Source organism: Peromyscus maniculatus, chromosome 9 (assembly GCF_049852395.1).
Source record: "Peromyscus maniculatus bairdii isolate BWxNUB_F1_BW_parent chromosome 9, HU_Pman_BW_mat_3.1, whole genome shotgun sequence".
NCBI lineage: Eukaryota > Metazoa > Chordata > Mammalia > Rodentia > Cricetidae > Peromyscus > Peromyscus maniculatus.
In genome coordinates, this window is record NC_134860.1 from 23045395 (window position 1) to 23070936 (window position 25542).

Here is a 25542-nt window from a genome sequence, read left to right on the forward strand (position 1 = left end):
TGTTCTTAGAAAATCTGGCACAAACCAAACAGTAAACTAATCACATTACTGAGGTTCCTAGGCTACATGGGATCTTGTCTTGACCAGATATGATGCTTGAAGTGAGGGAGTTACCCGCCTGTGCTTCTGCACAGTAGCTTCAGAGTGAATGTGTGCGTCAAACAAAGGAGAAGCTGCCGTTACTCAAGAGCAGCCCTTGCCTCCCCATAGTCTCTCTTTGTAAGCTTGGTCTGAGAGAAGAAACTAGAGAAAGCTGAAGTCAACCCCTTTGCATTAGAACCAACAAGCAAGCAGAGGCAGCCAGAATACCATGGGAAATTACAAAGACAAAACACATTGGTAAAATACTGAGAGAAACAGAAATAAGAAATTTAATCACTGTAACCATTGTAGTCTCCCAAATATTAGCTATTTGTCTAGAGATGCTAGTTTGTTTGTGGCATGACTTCTGGAAAAAAGGAGAGCACTCGAGCCAGGCATAGTAGCTCACATCTGTAGTCCCAGCACTCAGAGTCTAAGGCAGGAGGATTGGCATGTCCTGAGTTCCAGGGTAGCCTAGGCTACAGAATGAGAAACTACTGAAAAAAAAAAAAAAGAAAGAAAGAAAAAGGAAAAGTCATAAGAGGCTGAAAGACGCTACGCAAGTGTGAGAACCAGAGCTTGAATATCCAGAACACACATAAAGGTGCATGCAAAACCACATTTGCAAAACCAATATTTCTGTGGCTAGACGGAGGAGGAGACAGATTTCCTGGAAGGTCGCAGGTCGCAGGCCTGGTGTGTGCAGTGCCGCACAACAGAGAAAAGTGGACAGTGAGCATTAGTAGCTGAGGTTTTCTCTCATCTCCATGTTGTGTGTTGTGGCACCCTGTGCCTGCCTCATACACACAAAAGAATCAGAGACTTACCAATAAACTCAATTAACTAGCATGAGCCTAAGAATTTTGACATAAAATCTCCTGTGTGGCCCAGAGGTCTACTTTTTCAATGTCTCCTTCTGGTGAGATGCAATTCTCATTCTATGGTGAGAACAGTCCTCATCCTATGATCTGATATGTCTAAAGATCCCAGGCTCTAAGCTTCAGAAAAAAACAAACAAACAAACAAACAAACAAAAAACCATGAGTAGCAAAAATATCAAACATACATTTTGTAATTTTCCTTCCTGATTCTATTTGTGCATTCCTATTGTAAAACATTCACCAACAGTTTACAGAAAGAATTTTCATAAATAGAAGTATAATTTAATCTTTATGCAACTCATTCTGCAATGAGTGAAATAAAAATACTTTTTATCAGAAAACAAGGCTTAAACACGACTCTGCATTCAATCTGAGAAAAATAATTAACTTACACTCACTAAGCAAAATGAAGTTTCCATAAATAACAAACTTTTAAAAACCCATGATTTATCATATGAAGGGTTTGAGAGATCAAACGTTTCTAGTTGTAAGAACCATGTTTCCTTTGTATGACCCATGAACGCCCAGCACCACAAGGTCTACGGCACATGGAAAGTGGGTAAAGGGTGCTGCTGATCTAGCCAGGGGCTCAGCTCTTCAAACTTGCCTGGAATTTAGGTGGCATACATCTTTAACCCCAATGGTTGGGAGGCTGAGGCAGGAGAATTGTGAGTGCCAGGCCAGACACAGGCTACACAGCTAAACACACCCCACACCCACCAAAGGAGGGCAGACTTTAGGCTCTCACTGTGTCTTTGGGCAGCTCCTCTGCTCCTTGCTATTTTCAGAAAACAACATTTTATTAAGGTGATGCTGGGCCTTCCCCAGGAACAGAAGCCAGGAGCCAGGGCTCCTGTTAGTCTGATGCTTCTGGTGCCACGAGATGGTCTGAGTCCAAGTGAAAGTGCGGCTTCATTCCCTCAGCCATAAAGCTCTGGAATCCAACTACCTTACAATTCATGTTCCAAAGCTCACCACCAATCCGCTTCAGCATATAAACTGTTTTCAATTTGAGTTTACAAGACGTGTAAAGTCTTTGCTGGCTGTGTAAGGGAAAATCAAAGACCTGCTTTGCTTTTTAAGTCTTTTACATCTGCAAGGGACACTATGACATTTCAGATGACAGTGTCTCTCCATCCAAAAATTCAGTATGGGAAAAATGCCTTTTGTTTCCAAACATTACTTCCATGAAGCCTAACTATTTCCCCAATGGTAAGATCTCTGCAGTCATGCTCATGTTTAAGAGCAGCCTTCAGCACACTGTTCTTCATGGCTGCCCGGCTGCTTTGCTTTCTTCCCACGAAGTCCCTTTCTGGGCAGGGATGACTTCAGCAGTTAGAAAGTAGTAGATGACGGTCATCTTCCTGAACACACCTTATAGAGAGGGTGGCTTCCAGTGTGTGGTGTTTTCTGACGAACACATCAGGTTGGCAAGAAAGAAACAAGGTGGGTACCCTTAAATGATAGGCTCTATGCCACAGTGAAGATAATGGACAAACTTTGTGTCAAGGACTGTCAAATGACTAGGACAGCAGCTTGCAGGACATCATGTGTGATGCTTCATACGATTCATACAGACTTGTAACTATTCACATCTGTAGTGTGTTAGTTACTGTGCACAGCAAGAGTGCAGAATAAACAAACTAAATTTCTGATGGCAGTAGGTGCTTTTGGAGAACCAAACTAACTGGGTGCCAAGGAGACACTGAGAAGTGCCTCTGGAGAAGGGAAGATGGGAACAGGAGGGTCCAAGGAGGCTTCAGTACTGTGGTTTTCTTGTATTATTATTATTATTTTTTAAAGATTTACTTATTTATCATGTATACAGTGTTCTGCCTGCATGTATGCCTTCATGCCAGAAGAGGGCACAAAATCTCATTACAGATGGTTGTGAGCCACCCATGTGGGTGCTGGGAATTGAACTCAGGACCTCTGGAAGTGTTAACAGCCAGTGCTCTTAACCACTAAGCCATCTGTCCAGCCCTTGTATTAGTTTTTAATAGTAGGATATTAAATAATGGCAGGGGTGTCTGGGAGAAACATCTAAGGATATTAGTGACTTTTTAAGATAGGGTCTTTCTATGTAGCTAGACTGGCCTGGACCTCTCCATCCTCCTATTTCAACCACCTGAGTTGCTGGGTACTGAAATTACAAATAGGTGCCACATGGCCAGCTTCTAATGATTTGGCTGGCCAGCTCTGCAGAGAAGGTTTCCCAAAATGCATTGGGAATATTCTTTACAAAACATGCTGAGAGCCACTCAGTACGAATCTGAAGACAGTAAGGAAAACTGAGTACATTTGTTTCATAGGCAACTGAAAGAAGCTGAGAAAAGGTGTGTGTTATAAAGACCAAAATTAACACAGTCTACATTCTGGGACTGATAAGAATAATGGTTACGAGAAACTTAAGCAATGTGGTCATGGATCCTAAGCACATGCAATGTCAAGGCTTGCTGCCTCTTCACAAGCTGCTCAGCAGGTCAAACTGTCTTGCTTTAAGCAATTTGTAATACAAAGTACTTATATTAAATGGCTGAAATATAACCACATTCATATAGAATGAACATTCCTGTAGGGCAGAGCACTCCTAGGCAGGTAACTTTTATAAGGTAACTTTTATACACAAAAATCAATGAATTAATGATCAGATAAAATATGATAAAGTATTGGTTTCACTTCAATTTTTCCACTTGATCTGTGCAGAATCAGAATAGTTAAAAACATATTAGTAAGGAGTTATTGGCAGGAGACTTCACTGCAGCTGGGGGTTTATGGGGATGGGATTGGGGTCTGGAGGTCTCGTCCTAGAGAAGCTTTGCCAGCTGTAGCTGTGTAGACACAGTGGGCACCGCACCTCATTTCTCAATATGCATCCCAAACCCAGATTTCATGTTAAGTCTCTTCATTTTTAAGGTCTCTGCTGAAAAAGGCTGGAGATAAACCACCACTGTGACCTGTTCTACACCGCTCTAGAAAACAGGAAGAAGCTCTTCAATAGTAAGTTGGGGGAAAATAAGAGGCTAGGAGTTGTGGCACAGATCTACATAAAGTAAAATCCTGGAACTTTGGGAGCTTAGGCTGGAGGGGCAGCAGTTCAAAGCTATCCTGGGCTACCATTATGACCCTGTCTCAAACCCCAAGAAAGCAAAATAGAAAGGCAAAGTGAGGCCCTTACAGTATTTTAGAGTAGTTACAGTGAATCAAGGAGAGGTGGTTTTTGCTTACATTTTCAAAGGAGAGAGAGAAAAAAAGGGAGAAATTCAAAGGAATACACAGAGCCAACCATGGTGAGAAGGCAAGCTTCTGGGCATTCACCTGGAAATTTCTGGAATTACATAAATGTTTTATGTAAGGAAAAAAAAACTACTCTGGGGAAGAAAGAAAATCCTTGAGATGAATGAGCTTTCATGGAGGTTAGTGGTCTCTGCTCACTCAATGCTGGTGCAGTCCATGGCAAAGCTCAAACTGAATGCCCAGCCCCCACTTACACTGTTCCACAGCCCACCATCGCCTGGGGAAGGAGTGCTAAAGAAATCTGCAGAGCGAGTTGAGAAGCCCAGGCTGGCCACTGATATGATCACTTGCTCCCTAACCATAAATACAGCAAACATTTAAAGAAAAACCACTGAAGCAGAGCAAGGCACCAGGATGCAGAAACAGAGGTAGCTCTGCAAGAGAGAGCTCTAGAAAGTTCCAGTATTTTTCAGGGCAGAGCAGGCGTTGCCATCACCAGGTTGACAAGAGGTCAAGCAGGAAAGCAACCGCGAGGAGCCAGATGTGAAACACAAACCACCCGAACAACGAACTCATGCAACAGAAGAGGTGAAGATGTGGGTGTGTACACCTAAGAGTCCACATGTTATTAAAAACACCAACGTCCTCTTTTGGTTATTGTTGTTTTGTTGTTGTTGTTGTTTTTCCCTGAGACAAGGTTTATCTGTGTAGCTTTGGAGCCTGTCCTGGAACTCACTCTGTAGATCAGGCTGGCCTCCAATTCACAGAGATCTGCCTGCTTCTGCCTCAAGTACCGGGATTAAAGGTGTGTGCCATCGCCACAGGGCTGCAATGTACTCTTAATATTATCATTCACTCTTACTAAAAAACGTAAGTAAACAGGAAGTTAAGCAGAAAACAAAAATAGCTAAGGAAAGTGGCAACTGAAAAACCAACTTCACAAGTAAATGTGGAACTGTAAATTAAAACTAGCTATTTTCTATCCTCCAGAATTGTAAAAACAGCACTGCTATTTTCATTATTTATTGCTGCATAAAAGCAGCACTCCATGTGCCTTAAAGTCACTGGTTCTTGAGGCTATGGCACGTGCCAGGAATGTAGTGAGCCTGGTCCTGGGTGTGACAGCTCTGAGCTGGGCATGCTCTCCGGAGACTGCAGCCTCAGAGCCACTCTGAAATGTCTAGTTGGTCCTGGCTATTGGAGTGAGGCTTCACAGAGACTGGCTTTTCCAGAGTCAGCAATCCAAGACAGCCAAGTCCTTTAATGACGAGCCTCAGAAGACCACGATTGCTTTCATCAGCTCATGGGACATCGGAGCCAGCTCTAATTTTGTGTGGAAGGGGAACAAGAGCATGGGATTGAGGAGGCGGGCTACACTGGCTGGCTGCCACCACTGCAATTTAGTTTTTTTGCAAAAAAGGGAGGACGGAGCTGTCCTTTAACATTATTGCTAAGTGTGTAGCCACCAACATTTTGAATGCACATTTATCTTTGCATATGTTCTATGTGAAATATGTAGGATGTTCTACATAGTAATGCTAGCAATAAAAAAAGGGAAAAACAGCATTCTGTAAATAAAGGGACATGCATAAATTACAAACTGCTGTGCTGTAAAGTGAGACCAACTGGAAATGGACAGATTTCTATAACAGTGTTAGGAAAGAGGCTGCACATCCATTTTAGATAGGGAAAAACCCAAACATGAGAATGGCTGTGTGCAAACAGGTGAAGACCCACAAGAAATCTTGGATCAACACATCAGGAATCTTGTCAATCTCTTCAGGAAATGGTGTAGAGTTGGGCGTGGACACAACATTTTCAATTTCCAGGACTGTCTTGTTTGAATTTAGCTAAAATAACTTTAATAATTTAAGCATTTGAAAACTGATAAGCTAGCCTGAGAGCAAGTGTATTTCTGTGACATGCTCTGCCAGGCCTCACAGTAGCTATTGAGCTTTTGTGAAACTCCTTCTGATCTACTTATGAATTTCCTGTTAGTGAAAAATTGCAGATTCCTAAACAAGTCTTTAGAAAACTAAGAGGCCAGGGATGGTGGTCGTCCCTGTAATCCTAGCACTTGGGAGGCTGAAGCAGGAGGACTGCATGGGTTCGAGGCCAGCATGGGCTACAGAGACTCTGTCTCAAAACAACAAAGGCTTGGGAGGAGAGAACAAACTAAGAAAGATGGTAAGATCTCACTTGTTGCAGTTGGCTTCCACTTAGCCGTTCAGCTTGATATCTACACACTGCAGTTTGGGCAAATCTAGAGGAAATGGCTATGTGTAATAAATCAGCTGGAACTTGTATTGGCTTAGTCTTCATTTTTCTCAAAAGTATTTAAGCATCTCTTAGTTTGTGAGATTTTCTCAGAACACAAGTAAAACCACAGCACCACACTTCTATTATTATAGACCCTCAGAGTTTAGAATAGCTTATAGAGAAGTCACTGCTTCTAAGAATAACCATGTCTTTCCCAGTGCACTGCTGTTAAAGCATCCCAGAAACATCCATAAAAAGGTACCCACAAACTCCTGAGTCTATAGCCTTACATTTCTGGAAGATTCTGTATAGCCACTTACTGAACTCTTTGGATGGGTCATTGAACTTTTTCGGTCTTGAGTTTTTTGTAGTGACAAAATGAAAGTCTTAGCTAAATTATCTCTCATCTTGTGGACCTCAAAATTCCATGGCAAGGTGAGTGTTCCCCAGGTGTTTCTCAGTCAGAAGCATTTATTTCCTTGGAAATTGATGAAAGCATCAGATGCATGTGCTACTTGCTTTGAGGATGCAATCTTTTAAAAAAAACACCAACACTAATCAACACTGCAGCAGAAAGTTGTCAGTGGAACTGGTGGCGGGGGTGGTGTGGGGTTTACAGGCTTATTATGAACAATGGCCACTGGGGCAAATGGCTAAGCTATCAGAAGCAGGATCAGGGGTCTGGCCTGGTGTTATTCCTGGTCCCCTCCATGCATTCTGCAGCTCTACAGGAAAGGGTTAGCGACTGAGAGCTCAACTACTCTCTGAAGTGCGCCCTCCCTCTGTGAGAGCCTGGACTATCAGTGAGGCTGGACTATGAAGTGCGCCCTCTGTGAGAGCCTGGACTACCTGCGAGGCTGGACTATGAAGTGCGCCCTCTGTGAGAGCCTGCACTACCTGCGAGGCTGGACCATCAGCCCACTTGCCTGGCTCACCAACTCCCTTACTAGTTTACTACTTCACGAACTAATGAGAATTTTCTCAGATTTCTACCCCATTCCTCAACATTCAGATAAAATGTTAGCATTTATTGGACTCTCCGCACTGAAACCCTCACGGGAGATATTCCAGTGTGGAAGCTCGGGTGCAGCTCCCTAGCATATGCAAGGCCCTAGGTTTAATCTCCAAATGTCCAACTGCCCTTTTTCCTCATTTTCTACGGAAGGACTTAGTAAAAGCTACAATGTAGCTTCTGCGAAGATAAAGTAGAAGCATTTGTGTTTCAACAAGTCTAGCACCATCTTACTAATAGACAGTTGCAGACCTGGAGCTTCCCATCTCAAGAGTTGACCACTGAAGCCCAACTGAGCTCATGCACACACGAGGCCACAGCTGCTCTTCAGTGTCTCCAGCTGCAGGTACTTTAGCCATTTAGGCTACTATGAATAATCAAAGTCTGAGAGTTCCAGAAAATTAATATTCAAGAAATATCAACAAGTTCACATACATAAGCTATTCAGAAAATTAGCAAGCAGATTTTTTTAAGACAGTTCTCATATAGCCAAATGTAGCCTTGTATTCTTTCTTGGTCCTCCTTTATTCAGTTCACTTTTTTATACAGGATCATGCTAAAATATATTTATGGAAAAAAGGGAAATACAACTTTTTAGCAAGGGAGTACTTCTCAAAAGTTGGCCTACTATTTAAGAGTTGGTAAACAGCTAAAGATGCTGATTTAAATGGGAGAGATGACATTTAATAACAATTGCTACTTTCTATAAGATTCTAATATTTTTATTGATTTAGCATCAAATCCCATAGCTAGAAACCAATGCATGAAACTTAAACTATAGTACCAAGGCATCTGCTTTCCATCTAATGGCTTCAGATCTCATTCACACTGTTTAACTTTCTCATACAATATAGTTTCAAAGCCAAGAATATTGTATTCAACGAGGTAGCTTATAACTCAGAGCTACCAAGTTCCATACATTATGGAATTTGCAATGTATCTTTGAATTTTAGCTATGTTAAATTGTGTACACTGAGGAAGTTTTCAATGTTCATCATACCCAAAAAAGCCAGTTTTTAGTCAAGATAAGCAATGAAAAAGTATAAGACAAAATAATCTGCTTTATTTTTTAACTGTCCATACATTTACAATCATAAAAACCTTCATGCATATAACTTAAGAGATACTTGACTTTCATATTTATTCAAAATTAAGAATGTTATGAAAATCTAATCAGAAAATGTTAAGTGACTAGTAGCCCCAGATTTTTATCAGTTATGAGCAGCATTTAATCATGAATACCATTATTTCCTTTTACACTTAACTAACAGTATTTAGATTAGAACTTCATATGGTTACTTTATGCCACATATCTTATGCCAAAGTTTAATCACAGGCAGAAGTGAGTTTTTAATTGAAGATTTCTTATGGTCCACACTATGAAGATATACTTTAATGAAGATTACATGATGTATAGCCAGCAAAAGAAACCTGTTGGACAGGGTGGACTGCCAACTAGACACGCACTGAGCTAGCCCACCACTAGAGGCCATGGCCGGTTCCTGATTGTGGCCAGCTTGTCCCTGAAGTTCAGGCTTTCAGAGGTCACTGAGTTCTATAATTATCTCCAAGCCATTTTCTCCATGGTCTCTTAAGCTTTGCCTAAACAGCTGGGTATGTTGCCAAGCAACGTCTCCATCTCCTCTGCTTAATTCTGCTTCCAATGTAACTTCTGTGGCACCAGAAAAATCATTATAGGAGCGAAGATTTTTATCTGTTGGAGGGAAAAAAAGAATTTATACTTGAGTTTTGGTAATTTGAAAAGCATCAGGAGGGTTGGAATGCACTTTTTATAAGACTGACAGTTTAAAAATCAACCATTAAAAAGCAGATACTTTTTCTTTACAAAAGAAATTTATCCTTTGGAACAGAGATATTTTTCCCCTGCACGTGTTTCACCACATACACAAACCTAATACAAAATGAGATTAAATATTTTACCACAGCGATATGAGTAACGCTTTGGTACAGCTCAGTTCAATGCATGCAGCTCACAGCCTGCACTCTGGCACCCACCTCCCAGCAGGTTGACTTGAGCTTTATCAGACCGTAGTTTCCACCGCACGGATCCACTCTCAAAGCTTTGGCTACTCGTTCTGATGGAAATGTTATCTACTTTCAGGCCAGCTGACCCACACTCAAACTTCCAGGAAATATAAGCAAAAGATGATCCTTCTTTTCGGGCCAAATACACCTAGAAAGTCAGGGAAAGTGGGAGGAATTTTCAGAAGAAATCAGTGCAGAAAGCTGAAGTCTCATCACTGCACGATACTTTGAATAAACAATAATTAAAGATGAAATTTTTCTGACTAAAAAGATTCTGTTAGCACTTTTTTTTGTCACCATCAGCAATAACCTATGGCATCTTTTGGTATGTAGAAAGTTATTAGCGTACATGTGTCCCTAAACTATAGTCTATTTAGAAGTTCATTACTTAAAGCAAGCACTGAGAGGAACAATGCTGGGCATGAATTGTCCTTATAAATGACTGCCCCTTAGCTCATCTCCTCAGTCAGGATTTTCATACATACTTTCCCATAGTGAGGCCACAGCCTCTCCACGGACATGACATCTGCTCAGCCACTACCGAGCGATGCAGAAGTGCCATACAGGCTGCCTTTCCAGAGTACTCCCTGCTCTTACATGCAGGGCTCCTTCCCACTTTAAATGTCACAGTGTAAGGAGCCCAGGTCTAGGGCTGATTCTAGTACATCCCTGTCACAGGAGCCCTCGCTACGTGCCATGGGACTCACATCTGTACCTAGTCCTCTGCAGGCTGACCCACTCCCTCTGTTATCTCCTCTTCTGTCTGTACTCCCCCAATACCTCTGTGTGTCTGTACGAGAGAAAGAAGGGCTCTGGAAAAGACCCCGTCCTCACCACGCTGCACTAGCCGTGAAGTATAACACTTGCATCTCGATGCCCTGACTAGCACGGCTCTGTCCTAACCACTCCCATCAGATTAAGTGTCTAAGTCCCACTTCCTCCATGACCTCTGCCTAGTCTAGCATGTATCTCAAGGACCAGGCTCCTGCCTTAAATTTAAACTGTCAACTTCCAAATCTTTCAAAATCTCATCATGCCTGAACTCACCAACCTCTCCTTATTTCAGTGTTATCATCTCTTGGGTTTCTGTCTAATGTAACCACATCAAAAGTGCTCTGGGGCTCTGGATTCATGGGGGAGCAGGTTCTAATAAACTTGAAGTAGTTATCAAGCATTAAAAATATGTAATTATATAATACACACAAATGGGCAAGGTATTCAAATTTGACTGGTTCATCTAGAAACATATAACTGACTCTCTTCAACTGTGGGGCATATGGCTGAAAGGACCATATGGCAAATACCTACTATAGCAGCATCTTTTTGTATTTTGTATTATAGTCTCCATCATCAGGTAAAATTAACCACTATTATCATTGTACTAACTCTTTTTTTCCAGGTTAAATAAACTTGTGTGGGTTGGTTTTTGTCAATTTGACACAAACCTAGATATACTTGTGAAGGACTCTTAATTGAGGAAAATTACCCTTTCAGAATACTCCAAATGGCAGAAGAAAGTAGAATATAAAGAAAATCTGTGGATCTATAGCTCTTAGTTTATATTCAACAATATAATTGCAGTTCCCATTAATGTGCAAGGGGCTGAAAAAGTAACTTAGCAGGAACTACTGCTGCCTAGTCTAAGATGAGACAGTGTTTCTAAGCCCTGTATGTTTGTAGGAAGTCCAAGAACACTAACGTGAAAACACACTATGGAAAATGAAGCTGCACTTGGGGTCCATTATAGATGAGGAATGATCTGGAGAAGGTGAATACAAAGCTCAATTAGAATCAGTCTTCGTACCAGATACTCCAGGCTACCAACGGTTACAAACAAGGTGGGATTAAAACCAGCATATATAAATATAGCACTAGTCAGGTCTTAGAAAACAAATACCAGAAAAATCAAGTATTAGGCAATCTCTGGCCTTAAACACATCTCACCTGAAAAGCAGACAAGTAGTTCACATTTTTTTTTTTTAGTGATTTAAGTTCATTCCATAAAAAAATGAATGCTAGATAAATTAATTTGCTTAAGGGGGGCACTTTTAGCTAAAGTTACAAAATAAACTGGTTACATATATATGCATGAAGGCAAGTCTATGTGGGAGGGCCCATGTCTGGTGGTCTTTTGTTGTATAAAATAGCAAACTAAACTAGCCATGAGGAAGAAACTAGTAAGCAGCACCCCTCCATGGCCTTTGCTTAAGTTTCTGCCTCCAAGTTACTTCCCTGCTTGAGTTCCTGCCTGACTTCCCTCAGTCAGACTACAAAGGTATAGTCCAAGCTGCTTTTGGCATTGATTTATCACAGCAATAGAAACCCTAGTGAAGGCAACCCTCATTAATTTTAAATGTTATCAGAATTAGTAAATTAGAGATAATATATCTACTGAACAATCTTGCTCTACAAAAATAGTCTTGGGGGCTAGAGAGATGGCTCAGCTGTTAAGAGAATGTCTTAGCTCTTACAGAGGACCTGAATTCCAATCCTAGAACTGACATTAGGTGGCTCACAACTTCCTGTGTCTCTATCTGCAAAAGATCTGGCTTCTTCTTCTGGTCTAACTGCCACAGGCACCTGCACTTTATATATATATACACATATATACATATACACATACGTGTGTATATGTATGTATATATATGTGTGTGTATGTATGTATATGTGTGTGTATGTACATACATATGTATGTATGTATAAAGCAAGAGGCAGATCTCTGCATTTGAGGCCAGGCTAATGCCACAGCAAGTTTCAGGCCAGCCACAGCTGACAGCAAGACCCTGCCTCAACCCCACCCCCAGATATGGATAGTCAACCACTGTTTGCTTTTCATAAGCTCAGAGGTGTGGCACTATCAAGTCCACTTAAGTTCAGGACAACCTCGCTCTAACAGCCTCTAGTGTTCACCATTCCCATACTGTATGTTCCTCTTGTAGCTGTTTGTAAGAACCTGGGACTCTGTGATGGTACCATGATCCCTGGGAGTCACTGGTCTCAACCATTTTAAATTACTGGGTATCTACTTTAGGATTAGTCACAGCCTGAATACCCCTTTAAGGGAGTGGCCACTAAAGGTTGTTATTTAGGAAAGATAAGCCAAACAAAGCGGCTACCAGAAGAAAGGCGGTTAGAAAGAGCTAAGTCTAGGAGAAAGCAGTGAAGACAAAAATAAACATTTATACCTCAGTAAACATTTCTAAGTCCATGTTTCCCCTAATGGATGGGCACAGAGTATAGTCATTTAAAGTCAAGTTAATTTCAAATTACTAGCTTACTCTCAGAATTACCTTGATTGTATTGAGTGGGTCTGGGTCACAACTGTAGCTTTGATCATAACTTAAGGATTATAAAAGATGCTGAACATGCCTGAAAGAACTACTTGGTTACAAATTTATTTATTTTTTAGTCTTAAAGGTAGTAGCTTTTAAGACCATAGAAACTTAAGATTTATTAGGGTTTATATTTTTAATTCATCAATGCCTAAGAAAACAAACATGCTGTGAGCAAATAAAAGGGTACTTATGCTAAAGTAATGTAATATGGAAACAAACCATATTTATATTAAAAACTCTTATTTCTTTTTCATACAATATATTCTGTCCACAGTATTTTTACTCAAATGATGAAATGATACTTTTAGATGTGGTAGGAATGTCTAGTTTGGTAACCTGAAGCACACTAAATATGACTTATAGAAAGACTTTGATTATAGTCAAGTCTATGACTAATGAATACCAGCAGGACAAGTAACTCTATCTTATTTAGGAAAGAAAACATTTTCTAAGCTCCCAAATAGTGTGTGTGCATGCGTGCGTGTGTGTATGTGTGTGCGTGCGTGTGCGTGCGTGCGTGTGCATGCGTGCGTGTGTGTGCGTGTGTATGCGTGCGTGTGTGTGTGTGTGTGTGTGTGTGTGTGTGTGTGTGTGTGTGTTGTAAGTGCATGTGACAGTGGAGGCCAGAAGAGGGATTCAGATCCTGGAACTGGAGTTCGAGGCAGTTGTGAGCCACCCGACATGGTGAGAACTGAACTTGCATCCTCTACAAGAGCAGTACATGTTTATAATCTTTGAGCCACCTTGCTGGCCCCTGCAGGTTGTCTTCAATGTCCTACTCACAGACCAGTTGCTGCTTACTGGGTTTTTAATTGACAGGCTTCATTTCCACTGTGCCTATTTTCTATGTACTCCTTGGGTGTACTGAAGAGATGAGTGCTGCTCTCTGACCTCAGCAGGAACTCTGGTAAAATTGGAATCATGAAGCTTTTTCTCCAGCAACCCAGCCCAGCCCTTTTTAGCATATGCACATACACCGAGGCATGCACAGCCCGTGGGTGAGGTGTCTGTCATGAAATATACAAATAGATTGAGATTTCAGGACTGAGGAACATTTGCTGTGACTTTCTGGTCTGGCTTTTAGTGAGGGTTGAAGAACTTCTGCAGCATGGACTGCTGATGTTCACTCTAAGTTCCCCATTCATTCCACAGGCACCTGTAGGCACCCTTCCCACAGACACCCAGCAGAGCGCCTGTACTTCAAGGGACTTTAATTCACTGCTGGCACATTGGCATTGCTCATGAATCCTAATTTTGGTTATTCTATTTTATCGCTGAAATTAAAATGAATCCACTTTCAGCTGCCCTGTATTTAAATCCTCCTGTGCTATTTCTGATTCATCCCACCTCTAGCTTCTGGAGTTACCTCCTTGGGGTACTAGTATAATAACCCCATACCCCCTGACTCAACAATTGCAAGGTCATTTGAGTTCTTAGGATATGACAACTTTTCCCCCTCTACTTTCACTCCCCACTGCTCTGCATACCCTTTCCACACACTGTTCCCTGAGCACAACTTGCTTCCCATCTCTGTAATTCCCTACTTATTATCTCCACAGTCCTATGCACGCACTCTGCTCCATATCTTGTCCTAAAGCTGAGAAACTGTCTTCTTAGAAAAGCCTACTCACATCTTATTTCTGAATCAGGAAGTTAGTGACTTTTTAAATCTTCTCTTTCCAACATCTGAGATTCATATTCCTCTAGAACTTATGCTATCAAATAGCTAGTCCCCATATCCTTCTTATACTAGGTCATTGTCTTAGAAGTTACTATTGTTGTGATGAAACACCATGACCAAAAGCAACGTGGGGAGGAAAGGGTTTATTTAGCTCACAGGTCTGTTTAACAGTTCATCATCAAAAGCAGCAAGGGCAGGAACTCAAACAGGGCAGGAACCTGGAGACAGGAGCTGATGTAGAGGCCATGGAGGGGTGCTGCTTGATGGCTTGCTCCCCATGGCTTGCTCAGTCTGATTTTTCTTTCTGTCTTTTTTTTAAAAGAGATTTATTTATTATGTATACAGTGTTTTGTCTGCATGTATGACTGCAGGCCAGAAGAGGGCACCAAATCTTGTTACAGATGGTTGTGAGCCACCATGTGGTTGCTGGGAATTGAACTCAGGACCTCTGGAAGAACAGTCAGCACTCTTAAACTCTGAGCCATCTCTCCAGTCTGCTTTCTTCTAGAATCTAAGACCATCAGCCCAGGGATGGCCCCACCCACAATGGGCTGGGCTCTCCCTCATCAATCATTAATTAAGAAATGCCCTACAGCTTGTGTACAGCCTAATCTTATGGAGGCGTTTTTTTTTTTAAATTGTGTTTCTTCCTCTCAGTTGTCATAAAACTGCCAGCACAGTCATGGGCCCCTGAGGCTTGCTTCTTTGTTCATCCTGAATGCCAACCACATTTGTCAACCTGCATGTTTGCTGAGTGACTAAATGAAACACTCTTGACACAAATGAGTACAGTGACAGAAAAAAGCTGTACAAAAGTCGAGCTTGAGATGTAAATCAGTCAATAGGAAGCTTGTGAAAGGCTCTGAGCACTACAGGGATAAAAGAGAAAGGATAAGCAGGTGAGCTCAAGGGCGCAGATTCAGTCCACACATTCATCATTCATTCTCACATGCAGCAGTCTGCAGTAAACACTGAGTATGTATTAGGCTTCAGATACACGAGTATGGCAAGAAGTGGGAAACGATAAAGGAGATCTTGAAGATGCTGCGGCTCTAAGAGCGACAAGTCTATTCTTACATACAGCTGCTGAGTAACGTGAAGACAAGGTGCATGGTACACAGTGAAAGGAATCCACCAAAGGGGAAAGTCCCAGTTAGCTGGGCCTGGACGTCAAGCAAGCTCTGAGGACAAGCAGTCAGCCAAAAAGGAAAGTAAAGGAGGCTCTGAGGAGAGGGCGGAAGGGAGGGTAGGTGAAAGGGAGGGTAGGTGAGGCTCTGAGAAGGGGGAAGGCAGGGTAGGTGCACAGCAGGGCACCAAGCAAGAAGAGGCTGGAGAAACAGAGTGACTTCTGGAAGAACACTCGATTCAAGAGCTACTGAATTTTGGAAAACATTTCTCCAGCAGAGAAAAGAGAACATGCTTGAAGGAAGCACAGCAGACAGGGAGACGAGCTAGGTAATCACTCTCCTGGCTTCTAAAGGGGAGGTGCACTTGCCTCTCTCTCAAAGAGGGCCCTTTTCTTGGTTTGACTTTTATGTTCCTTTCAATTCAGATAATACTGAACACTGTATGTGGAAGCCAGCAAATCTGGTATGTCTGTGTGGCCTTAGGAGGTAAGAGTCTCTAAGACTTTAAAAACAGGCTGCTGGTTATCTGCTGTGTGGGATGTCACTGAGTAACGGAGTGCTGGGAACTGGCCTACAGAGTCAAAAGAGCTGGCAAACAACTAAAGATGGTTGATGTCTCCAAACGGAAGAAGCAAGGTTTAATGAAAATTGCTCTTCTGAGTCTCTATCTTCCTCCTTTCTTCCCTCCCGTCTCCAAGATTCTAGTACTTTTATTGATTTAACATATTTTTACAGGATTTAAACCCTATAGCTAGAAACACATTCCCTCAACGTAGAGTACTGTGCCCTACTCTACACTAAAGCATGTCTCAAATAGGCATGTGTGCTTTCTAATGACCTTTGCATTCATTCACATCTCATAATTCCTCATACAATGCACCCTTTCTGACTACAATGTTCTTTTTTGATCCATGTATCAAAACAGGTGATATATGCCTGCTGTTTTGATGAACACCTACTCATCTTTCAGTGTCCAGCTCAAATACTGCCTGTTCTATGGAGATCTGCCCAACTCCCACAGCCAGAGCTAATTACCTTAGCGTTTCCATAGCAATGCACTGACATCCTTATTATAGCACACTGCACGGTAGTTAAGATGGCTGTTTATGTTTTCCCTGTGAGATGGTAAGAGAAGGGACTCATATTCATTCATATGGCTAAGAACAGGCCGGGTATATATAACAGGCACCCAGCAAATGTCTGCAGATGAACACACAAGTGTGGAAGACAAAAGAGAAGTGTGCCAGAGCTGTCCTGCTTCTCAGCACACTGCACCTTCTGCCACACATCATCATTTTCTCTACTATTATTTTCCCTAGCAACACTGATGGCTAGGGAGAAGCATGAGCTTTCTTCATTTCAGCAAGTACAAGCTAGGTCCTGAGTAAGGACGTTTCTGTTCCATTCTACTTTCTGCTTAGGAGTTTTTAGGCTAAAGACAGTCTTCCAGAAGATGTCCATCTTCTACCAACTACACAATCATTAGATACATGCACACCTTGAAATTCTAAGTTTTATTGTTTTGTTTTTATGCATTTCTTTACGTAAAAATACTTGTGAAATTACAAGCGTAATAATCCCATAACCCTTTCTTGGTTCAGTAAGGATTCCTCACTTTATTATTAAATTTGATTATTTATTAGTTACTTTGTTCGTTTATTTATTTTGGTTTTTCAAGACAGGGTTTCTCTGTGTAGTTTTGGTGCCTGTCTTGGATCTCGCTCTGTAGACCAGGCTGGCCTTGAACTCACAGAGATCTGCCTGGCTCTGCCACCTGAGTGCTGGGATTATTATTTTTTTTTTCTATTTTTTTGGGTAGCAAGGTCTCACCCTGAACTGGGCACATGTTTTCTCAGGCAGGAAACCAGAAAGCTCCAGTAATATTCCAGTTTCTGCCCAACTCACAGCTAGGATTATAGGTACGTGTGGAACCCAGCTTGTTTCACAGGTGCTGAGGTCATGATTGTATACCAAGTGCTCTTACCTTCTGAGCCACCTGTCCAGCCCCCATTAAATGGAACTTAAACTGAACCTTCTAATAGGGAAGTTGTAAGTTTAGAAACAAAAGCTCACAATGAATTCAAGACAGGAAGCAGACCTTAGTTTTGTTTCTTTGTACTTTCTGGTAGATGCTTATGAACATGCACCTGAATTCTGAGACTTACTGTTTTATTCTATCCAATGTCTTACAAGCAAACAATGTCCTATTTAAATATTTTTTGTAAGTTCATTTTAAAGCTCCCTATGAGTTAATCAACACTGTGTATAGTGGTGGGAGGGAAAACTATCAATAATATGGCCAGGGGAAGAGGCAGCTAGATGGCACAGTGGGAAAGGCACTGCCAAGCAGTCTGCTGACCTGTGTTCAGGCTTTGGAACCCACAGAAAGGTGGAAGGAGAGCATTAACCCCATAAAGCAATCCTCTGAGCTTTACACATGTGCCATGACATGTGTGCCCATCCCCTGCCCTCCAATATTATCAATAAAAAATACAGTATTATCTATTCATGTCTTGAGGGTAACACAGATTATTTATGGTATTTTCAAGGAACAGGGATGCTTGAAAGCAAAGCTCTTATTCCTTATGGGTAAAATGACAATAGTGTGCAATTTAGTAAGTATAAGTGAATAACTACAGTGCAACCTTCATTTCAACATTGTAGGGCACAGACAGGAAATAACCAGTACTTGTACTCAATTACTCACATCCTAATGATGCTTGTGAGATAGTTAGCTTGCTGGACATTAGGCTAAATCCATTAAACTTCCCAGCTGCTAGTATTTAGTAGGCTGGTAATACATGGTTGTGAAAGAACTGGAGGGAAGAAGGAGAGATGAGAACATAAGGGAACTGGATGGTTGAGCTGGGGGAGGGACAGAGAGGGAGAGCAAGGAAAGAGATATCTTGATCGAAGGGGCCATTATGGGGTTAGGGAGAAACCTGGTGCCAGGGAAACTCCCAGGAATCCACAAGGATGACTGCAGCTAAGACTCCTAGCAATAGTGGAGAGGGTACCTGAACTGGTCTTCCCCTATAATCAGATTGGTGAGTACCCTATGCCATCAGAGAACCTTCATCCAGCAACTGATGGAAGCAGATGCAGAGATCCACAGCTAAGCACTGGGCCATGCTCTCTAAGTCCAGTCGAAGAGAGGGAGGAAGGATTTGTATGAGCAAGGAGGGTCAAGATCATGGTGGGGAAACTCAAGAGACAGCTGACCCGAGCTAGTGGGAGCCCATGGACTCTGAACTGACAGCTGGAGAACCTGCATGGGACCAACCTAGGCCCTCTGAATGTGAGTGACAGTTGTGTGGCTTAGGCAGTTTGTGGGACCCCTGGCAGTGGGACCAGAATGTATCCTAGTGCATGAACTGGCTTTCTGGAGCCCATTCCCTACGGAGGGACGCCTTGCTTAGCCTTGATCCATGGGGGAGGAAGGGCTTGGTCCTGCCTCAACTTGATGTGCCAGACTTTATTGACTCCCCATGGGAGGCCTTACCCTCTCTGAGGAGTTGATGGGGAGTGGGTGGGTGGGAGGAAAGGAGGGGGAACTGTGGTTGGTATGTAAAATGTATAAAACCTTTTAAATAAAAAGAAAAGGAAGAAAAAACATTAAATGATAGCACTCTTACACAGTTATGTGATAGACAGTCATGAGGGTTACTGGTTACTTGACTACTTTTTCCTATGAAAGAATTAAATTCAGGCAGTGGTGAGGAACACTTGTTGCTCTGTAGAGGACCCAGGTTCAATTCCCAATAACCACATTGTGTTTCATAACTACCCATAACTCTAGTTCCAGGTGACCAGATGCCTTCTTTTGGCCCTTGGGGGTACCAAGTATGCACATGGTGCACATACATATATGCAAGCAAAACACATACATAACATATAATGAACAAATCTAATGAAATTTTTAGAAAGAATTATATTTGAACACTGATGAAAATGGATATTTCCATGCTATAAGTGCAAGAATCTCTAGTGCATTTTTGATGAAATGAGAACATGATTTTCTTTTCCCATTTAAAGAATTATCAAAAGCAATTATATCAATTTTCATATTGCATATAATTAGAAAATGGAGGCAATCTATATGTTTAAACAGTAACACAAATTCTAAAGTTTCATGCATTAAATTACCATGTTCCAGTCTGGCTCAACTTTTCTGAATATGGATTCCATTTTCCACACACCGTTTTCCCATCCAGAGATGTGTTCATTGTTGTCTGAGACTCGGATATAACGGTCCTTTACAATATCATAACGGAGGTGAAACTTCTTAGAGATCTTCTCATTTTCAGAAGGGATGAACAGGGTTTCCTTTCTCTTAAAAAAAAGTAGAAATTCACTATTCAACATTATGGAGACATAAAAACAAAAAGAAGAAATGTTATATACTATAATAAGAGGCCCACTCAAACTGAAAAGGAAAAATGTATTACACCAGAGAAAACTCAGAAAAGATTTTACAGCTTACATGTAATTAGTGCAATACTGATACAACACAAGGTACTGGGAGAGAAGAAGTGTGAGTGGGATTTAATTTTCATCATCTATGGTGGTGGTTTGGATGAGAATGGTGCCCATAGACTCACATGTTTGAATACTTGGTCTCCTTTGGAGAAACTATGTGGGAGGGATTAGCCTTGTTAGAGGTGTGTCATGGGCGAGGCTTGAGTCTTCAAAAACCTCCCACCATCCTAATGAGCTCTCTGCTTCCTGCCTGTGGATCAAGAAGTGAGCTCTCAGCTGCTGCTTCAGTGCCTGCTGCCTGCCTTCCCGCCTTCCTGCTGCCTTCCTGCCTTCCTGCTGCCTTCCTGCCTGCCTGCCTGCCTGCTGCCTGCCTGCTGCCTGGCTGCCGCCTGCCTGCCTGCCGCCTGCCTGCCTTCCTGCCGCCTTCCTGCCTGCCTGCCTTCCTGCTGCCTGCTGCCTGCCTGCTGCCTGCCTTCCTGCCTGCCTGCCTGCTGCCTGCCTGCCTGCCTGCTGCCTGCCTGCCTGCTGCCTGCTGCCTGCCTGCCTGCCTGCTGCCTGCCTGCCTGCCTGCTGCCTGCCTGCCTGCTGCCTGCTGCCTGCTGCCTACCTGCCTGCCTGCTGCCTGCCTGCCTGCCTGCCTGCCTGCTGCCTGCCTGCCACATATAAGTTACCTTGGTCATGATGGTTTATCCCAGCAATAGAAAACTAATACATCTACCTAAACTCCTTCATTTTTTCTCCTTTCCACTCTTCCACTTCCATCTGTGACTCTGACACTAAATCTCACTCTCACCTTTCTAAAAGCCTGATCTAAAAGCATTAAGTCAGATGCATCTCTTTTTACCAATATTCTCTCTTCCTTTTTATTTTTTGAGACCAGATCTTACACTACGTGCCCAAGGCTGGTCTTGAACTCACCATACTCCTACCTACTCATCCTGAATACCAAGAAGACAAGCTTGTGCCACCTTGCCCAACTGGGACACTTCACTTTAGTGACTCTACAGCACTTCAAACTCTTTAGCAAGGCTTACAGCCTGTAGATGACTGTTCACCGCCTGCCAATGAGATCTCAGTGTTGCTCTTCCCTTTGCTGTATCTCACTATATTACTTTCCTCTTAGTCCCTCAGAAAGGGACAGTGGATTCTTGCCTCAGGACCCTGACCCATGTCACCCTCTGTCTAGAATCTCCACATACATGACTCTTTGACATCCTTTAGGCCTCAAGCTTAAACCATTTCACTAAAATGTACTTTCTTGATACAATAAGTTAGGAATTTGTCAAAGAGGTATTTTGTCATGTAAAAATTACTATAAAAGCCTGTTTTGGCTTAAAATCCCAGACAAATTTGATGTTCTCATCCAAAGTAAATCAATGTCTGATTTAAAAATGAAATAGTCTTTTCTGCCCCAAATCAGTGAATACATCAAACATCTGAAAGTGAAGATATGTTTCTTCTGTGTCTGTATGTGTCTTGACATGTGGCTTTTCCTGTATTATGGGTTGAGTGATTTTTGTAATGGGCACTGTCCTGGGGAGCATACCTTATCCAAAGTGACAGCCTAATTGCTTCCAGATATTGCCAAGGGCTGCCAGAAGGCAAAAGTATCCACTGTTGAGAATCAGCAATCTGTGTCAATATCTTGATATATTATTTTTTATTTCATCAGAACAATGGGATATAATTTTGTGTTAAACTTTAGGCTCTTGATATTAAAAAGTACAAAAATTCCCTAAGTACAAGAAACAATGAACACTATAAAAATATCTAAGACGTGTGTGTGTGTGTGTGTGTGTGTGTGTGTGTGTGTGTGTGTGTGATTGTTAATGTTTTAAAATAGTAGCACAAAGTGGGGTGTGGTGGTACAAACATAATACAGTACTGGGAAAGCTATGCCAGGAGGATATCAAGTTTGAAGCCAACCTGAACTACACTGTAAGACCTTATCTAAAAAAAAAATTCAAAAACTATATGAAAGAGAATATATGAAAAAATATAATTCTCTAGCAGAATCTGTATATTGCACTGTCAAAAGGTAAATAAAAGAAAGTTATTTTTTAGAATTTGATTTTAATAAGTTCTATTTTAAGATTCTCAATTCTCTTCCTAACTTCTCCCTTTCTCTCTCTGCTCCTCCCTCTTCCTTTCCTCTTTCTGTGACATTGAGGGCTCAGTACCTTGAGAATATGAAGCAAGTAATCCTACAAACTCACATCCTCTGTTTTATCAAAGTTATTTCAGAATGCATTACCAACCAAAGGAAATATTTAGAATGGTTGCCTATTCTCTATTAAAGGATAACTAATTGTCAAATGAAAAGAAAACGTGTGTACATTACTGAATGTAGCATTATGCAAAGAAGCAAAACAACATGTAATAAGATTAATATTTCATAAAAAATTGAGCTCAGGCTGGTCTCAAACTTTAGTTCCTCCTGTCTCAGCCTCCATAGGGCTGGAACTACAGGCATGTGCTATCACTCCTAGCTTGTATAAAACTGTTAAGATAAAACTTTCCTTTCTGGAAACAATATCAGCAGTATTTTCTTCTTGCTCCAAATGACTGTGATTAAGATCCAAATATTTTTAGGATTAACATTCCTTTCTGCTCACTTTTAGAACTCTCATTTGTAAAATGGGAGTCAGTGATTTCTTTTTAAATCCACGCACTAAGATGGTCTCCAGCAACTGAGAAATTCTCAACGTTTTTAAAATGGGAAAATGATCTCGTTCTGACCCAGTTCGTATTTTAAGTTTAATCAGTGTATACCCATGTAAGACGAAGCACACTCACCCCAAAGATGAAAAGGAAATGAAGACCTAAATAATGTCCATGCTTTCAGTGAACACAGCTGTGAGTTAAATGCGCTCTCTTTAATGGCTTCATCTAGATTCAGACTCCTAACTTGCACTGTGTCAGCAGTGATCGGAACTATTTGTTGAGCTTGGCTGTTGTAATTCTACAGCTAAACCAACATTACTAGCAGCCTGTCACAGATGATGGGATAAACAAAAGAGCAAACACAAAATTTAATGGGGATAATTCACTCCTTTAGAACATCTGAAAAATGTTACAACAATGGCATATTTACATAAAGGTAACACAAAACATTAATTTGTTCAGAACTGTTGAGTTGTCTGGTAACAACATGTGATGGATCACTTTCCTTTCATTGTGTAGCACTTTTCATTGTGTAGCTTCCTGGATTATGTTGAATAATCCAGCAACACTACCTGAAGCTCTCTAGGTAAGAGGTAATCCAATGCACTGTCTTAATGCTTTTTCCAGAACACTGTACACAGACTTTCACCTGAGCCCTAACTGTAGAGTGAAGCTACACAAATCAGTTCCAGTGTTATTCCTTCAGTTTCCAGACACAACACAAGTGATGACAACCCTTCCTTCAGCACTGAGGACTGAACTAGCGGCTCACACGTGCTTGGCAAGTGCTCCACTGCTGAGCCTCACTCTAGCTCTTATTTTCCCTTTTCATTTTTAAGTCTCACTCCACGGCCACACTGGACTTGCAACTCTCCTGCTTCAGCCTCCCTAACATCTGGGGCACAGGTCGGTGCTAACAGGAACAGCTACCTAAGAATTCTTACAGACTACATAAGGAAGATTTTGAAAGCCTTAACCATTAAAGCAACAGATTATAAGAAATGTGTCTATTTTAGTTTTAAAATGGAAGAGAAATGAGATTTAAATCTTGTTTCATATTGTAAACCTATCCCTATATCCCACTCATAAAACCTCCCAGTAGGAAAATGACTCTGCTCTTTTGCCAACTCAGTTTTCTGAAAGCCAAGAGTGTAGTACAGCAAACAAGAAAGTCTGATTCCTTGGCTAGAACACATACCTCTAGACCCATTTCACCCCGGGCTACTCTCCAAGCCAATGACCCAGACACTCTTCCACCAAGTTCTCCAGGTCGGGGGGTTTTGGGTGATATAAATTCAACGAGCTCCACAATTATCCTCTGGAGAAGTTCTTTTCTTCTGTTTTCTGACAATGACAGCTGCCTCTGTAATGAATGTTTAAAATCAGAGTTTAGGGGAATACAGAAGTCCACCAATAAGCAAAATAAAAACATTAATATTTTTAGAGGTCTTGAAAGATGGAATCAATTTTATTTCCACACTACTTAGAAAATCCAAAAATATGAAAAACTTATTATATATTTTATTTTGAGAAATCATTTAGCACCTATTTTCAACTCTTCATGACCTGGATTACTGAGCTTTAAAATGGGAGGTAGCACCTTCTGTTCTGGTTGCAATGGACTAGCTTGTCATGTGCCAATGGCCTTGCTAAGAAAAGCTACACCCACCCACCTACATGCGCACATGCAGAGTGGGGGAGGGGAGACGGATTCAGTGTATAAAATAGGAAGCTACCAAGGAGACAGGATGCAAGAAGATTCCAGTGGGGGGTAATGAACTAATGTGAAGGACCATACTGTACTCCTCTCCCCAGCCAGGGACTTGCCCGTTACTAAGCAGTATGATGAAGAGGCTGAGAAACCAGGCACAAAATGTGGGCTGAGTCTCTGAGAAGCAAGACAGAATTCCTAGCAGAGCAGAAGGCAGGGAAACCTAAGCAAATGTAAATGCTCCAGCTAGGTTCACACATTTCCAGGCCAGGGTCTCCAGAAAGGTGAGTGGGACCAGACTGAGATCTTGTCACACACGTCAATCGAGAGTCAGTTAAAGGGGATTGGCTTCATTTTTCTTGCCAGGCAAAGCAAAATTCATTGTTTTTTTAAAGTATGTCAAAACTGTGTATGTACACAAAAGACTACCAAAGGGGTATAAAATGACTTTTTCATTTCAGACCCCTAGTTCTTCCCTTCTCCAGTAATCACTATAATCATTCTATACCTTATTTCAGAAATTTTCATACATACATTTATATATACATTTGAACACAAATACAAGTGCATCATTATCGTCAAGATACAGTTTGATAATTAAACAAGACAATTTTTGTTTCTTCAGATGGGGTCATACTGTACAGTTCAAGTTAGCCTGGAATTCACTATCTTCCTGCCTCAGCCTCCCAATGACTAGGGTTGCTAGGATTACAAGCATTTACCAACAGGCTCAGCAATGACATATTGTTTGCACGTGTGTGTGTGTGTGTGTGTGTGTGTGTGTGTGTGTGTGTGTGTGTGTGTGTGTCTGTGTGTGTGTGTATGCATGTGTGCCATGAAGCCACAGGTTAACGGTTAACATCAGGTATCATCCTCTATCTTTTTCCATCTTACTTTTGAGACATGACCTCTAATGTCCCTGAATCTCACCACCACAACTAGATTAGCTGGCCAGAAAGCCCTGGGACCTACCCGTGTGTAACTGCTAAGTGATGGGGTTACAGGCGCAAGCTGCCGCATCTGTAGTTT

The 25542-nt window shown here is 41.6% G+C and overlaps 1 protein-coding gene across 2 annotated transcripts in view; it reads right to left on the minus strand.

Annotated features, from left to right (window-relative positions):
* Window positions 1-8511: 8511 nt before the first annotated feature.
* The window catches only part of Ngly1 (N-glycanase 1), a 58454-nt gene continuing 41423 nt past the window's right edge, over window positions 8512-25542 (minus strand). For both annotated transcript variants that reach the window (XM_076544468.1, XM_006975105.4), the window contains 4 exons: window positions 24001-24165; window positions 19806-19991; window positions 9487-9664; window positions 8512-9184 (listed from right to left, as the gene is read on the minus strand). In XM_076544468.1, coding sequence (XP_076400583.1) covers window positions 9009-9184; window positions 9487-9664; window positions 19806-19991; window positions 24001-24165 — 705 coding nt within the window. In that variant the 3' untranslated portion in view covers window positions 8512-9008. The remainder of the gene's footprint in view (window positions 9185-9486; window positions 9665-19805; window positions 19992-24000; window positions 24166-25542) is intronic.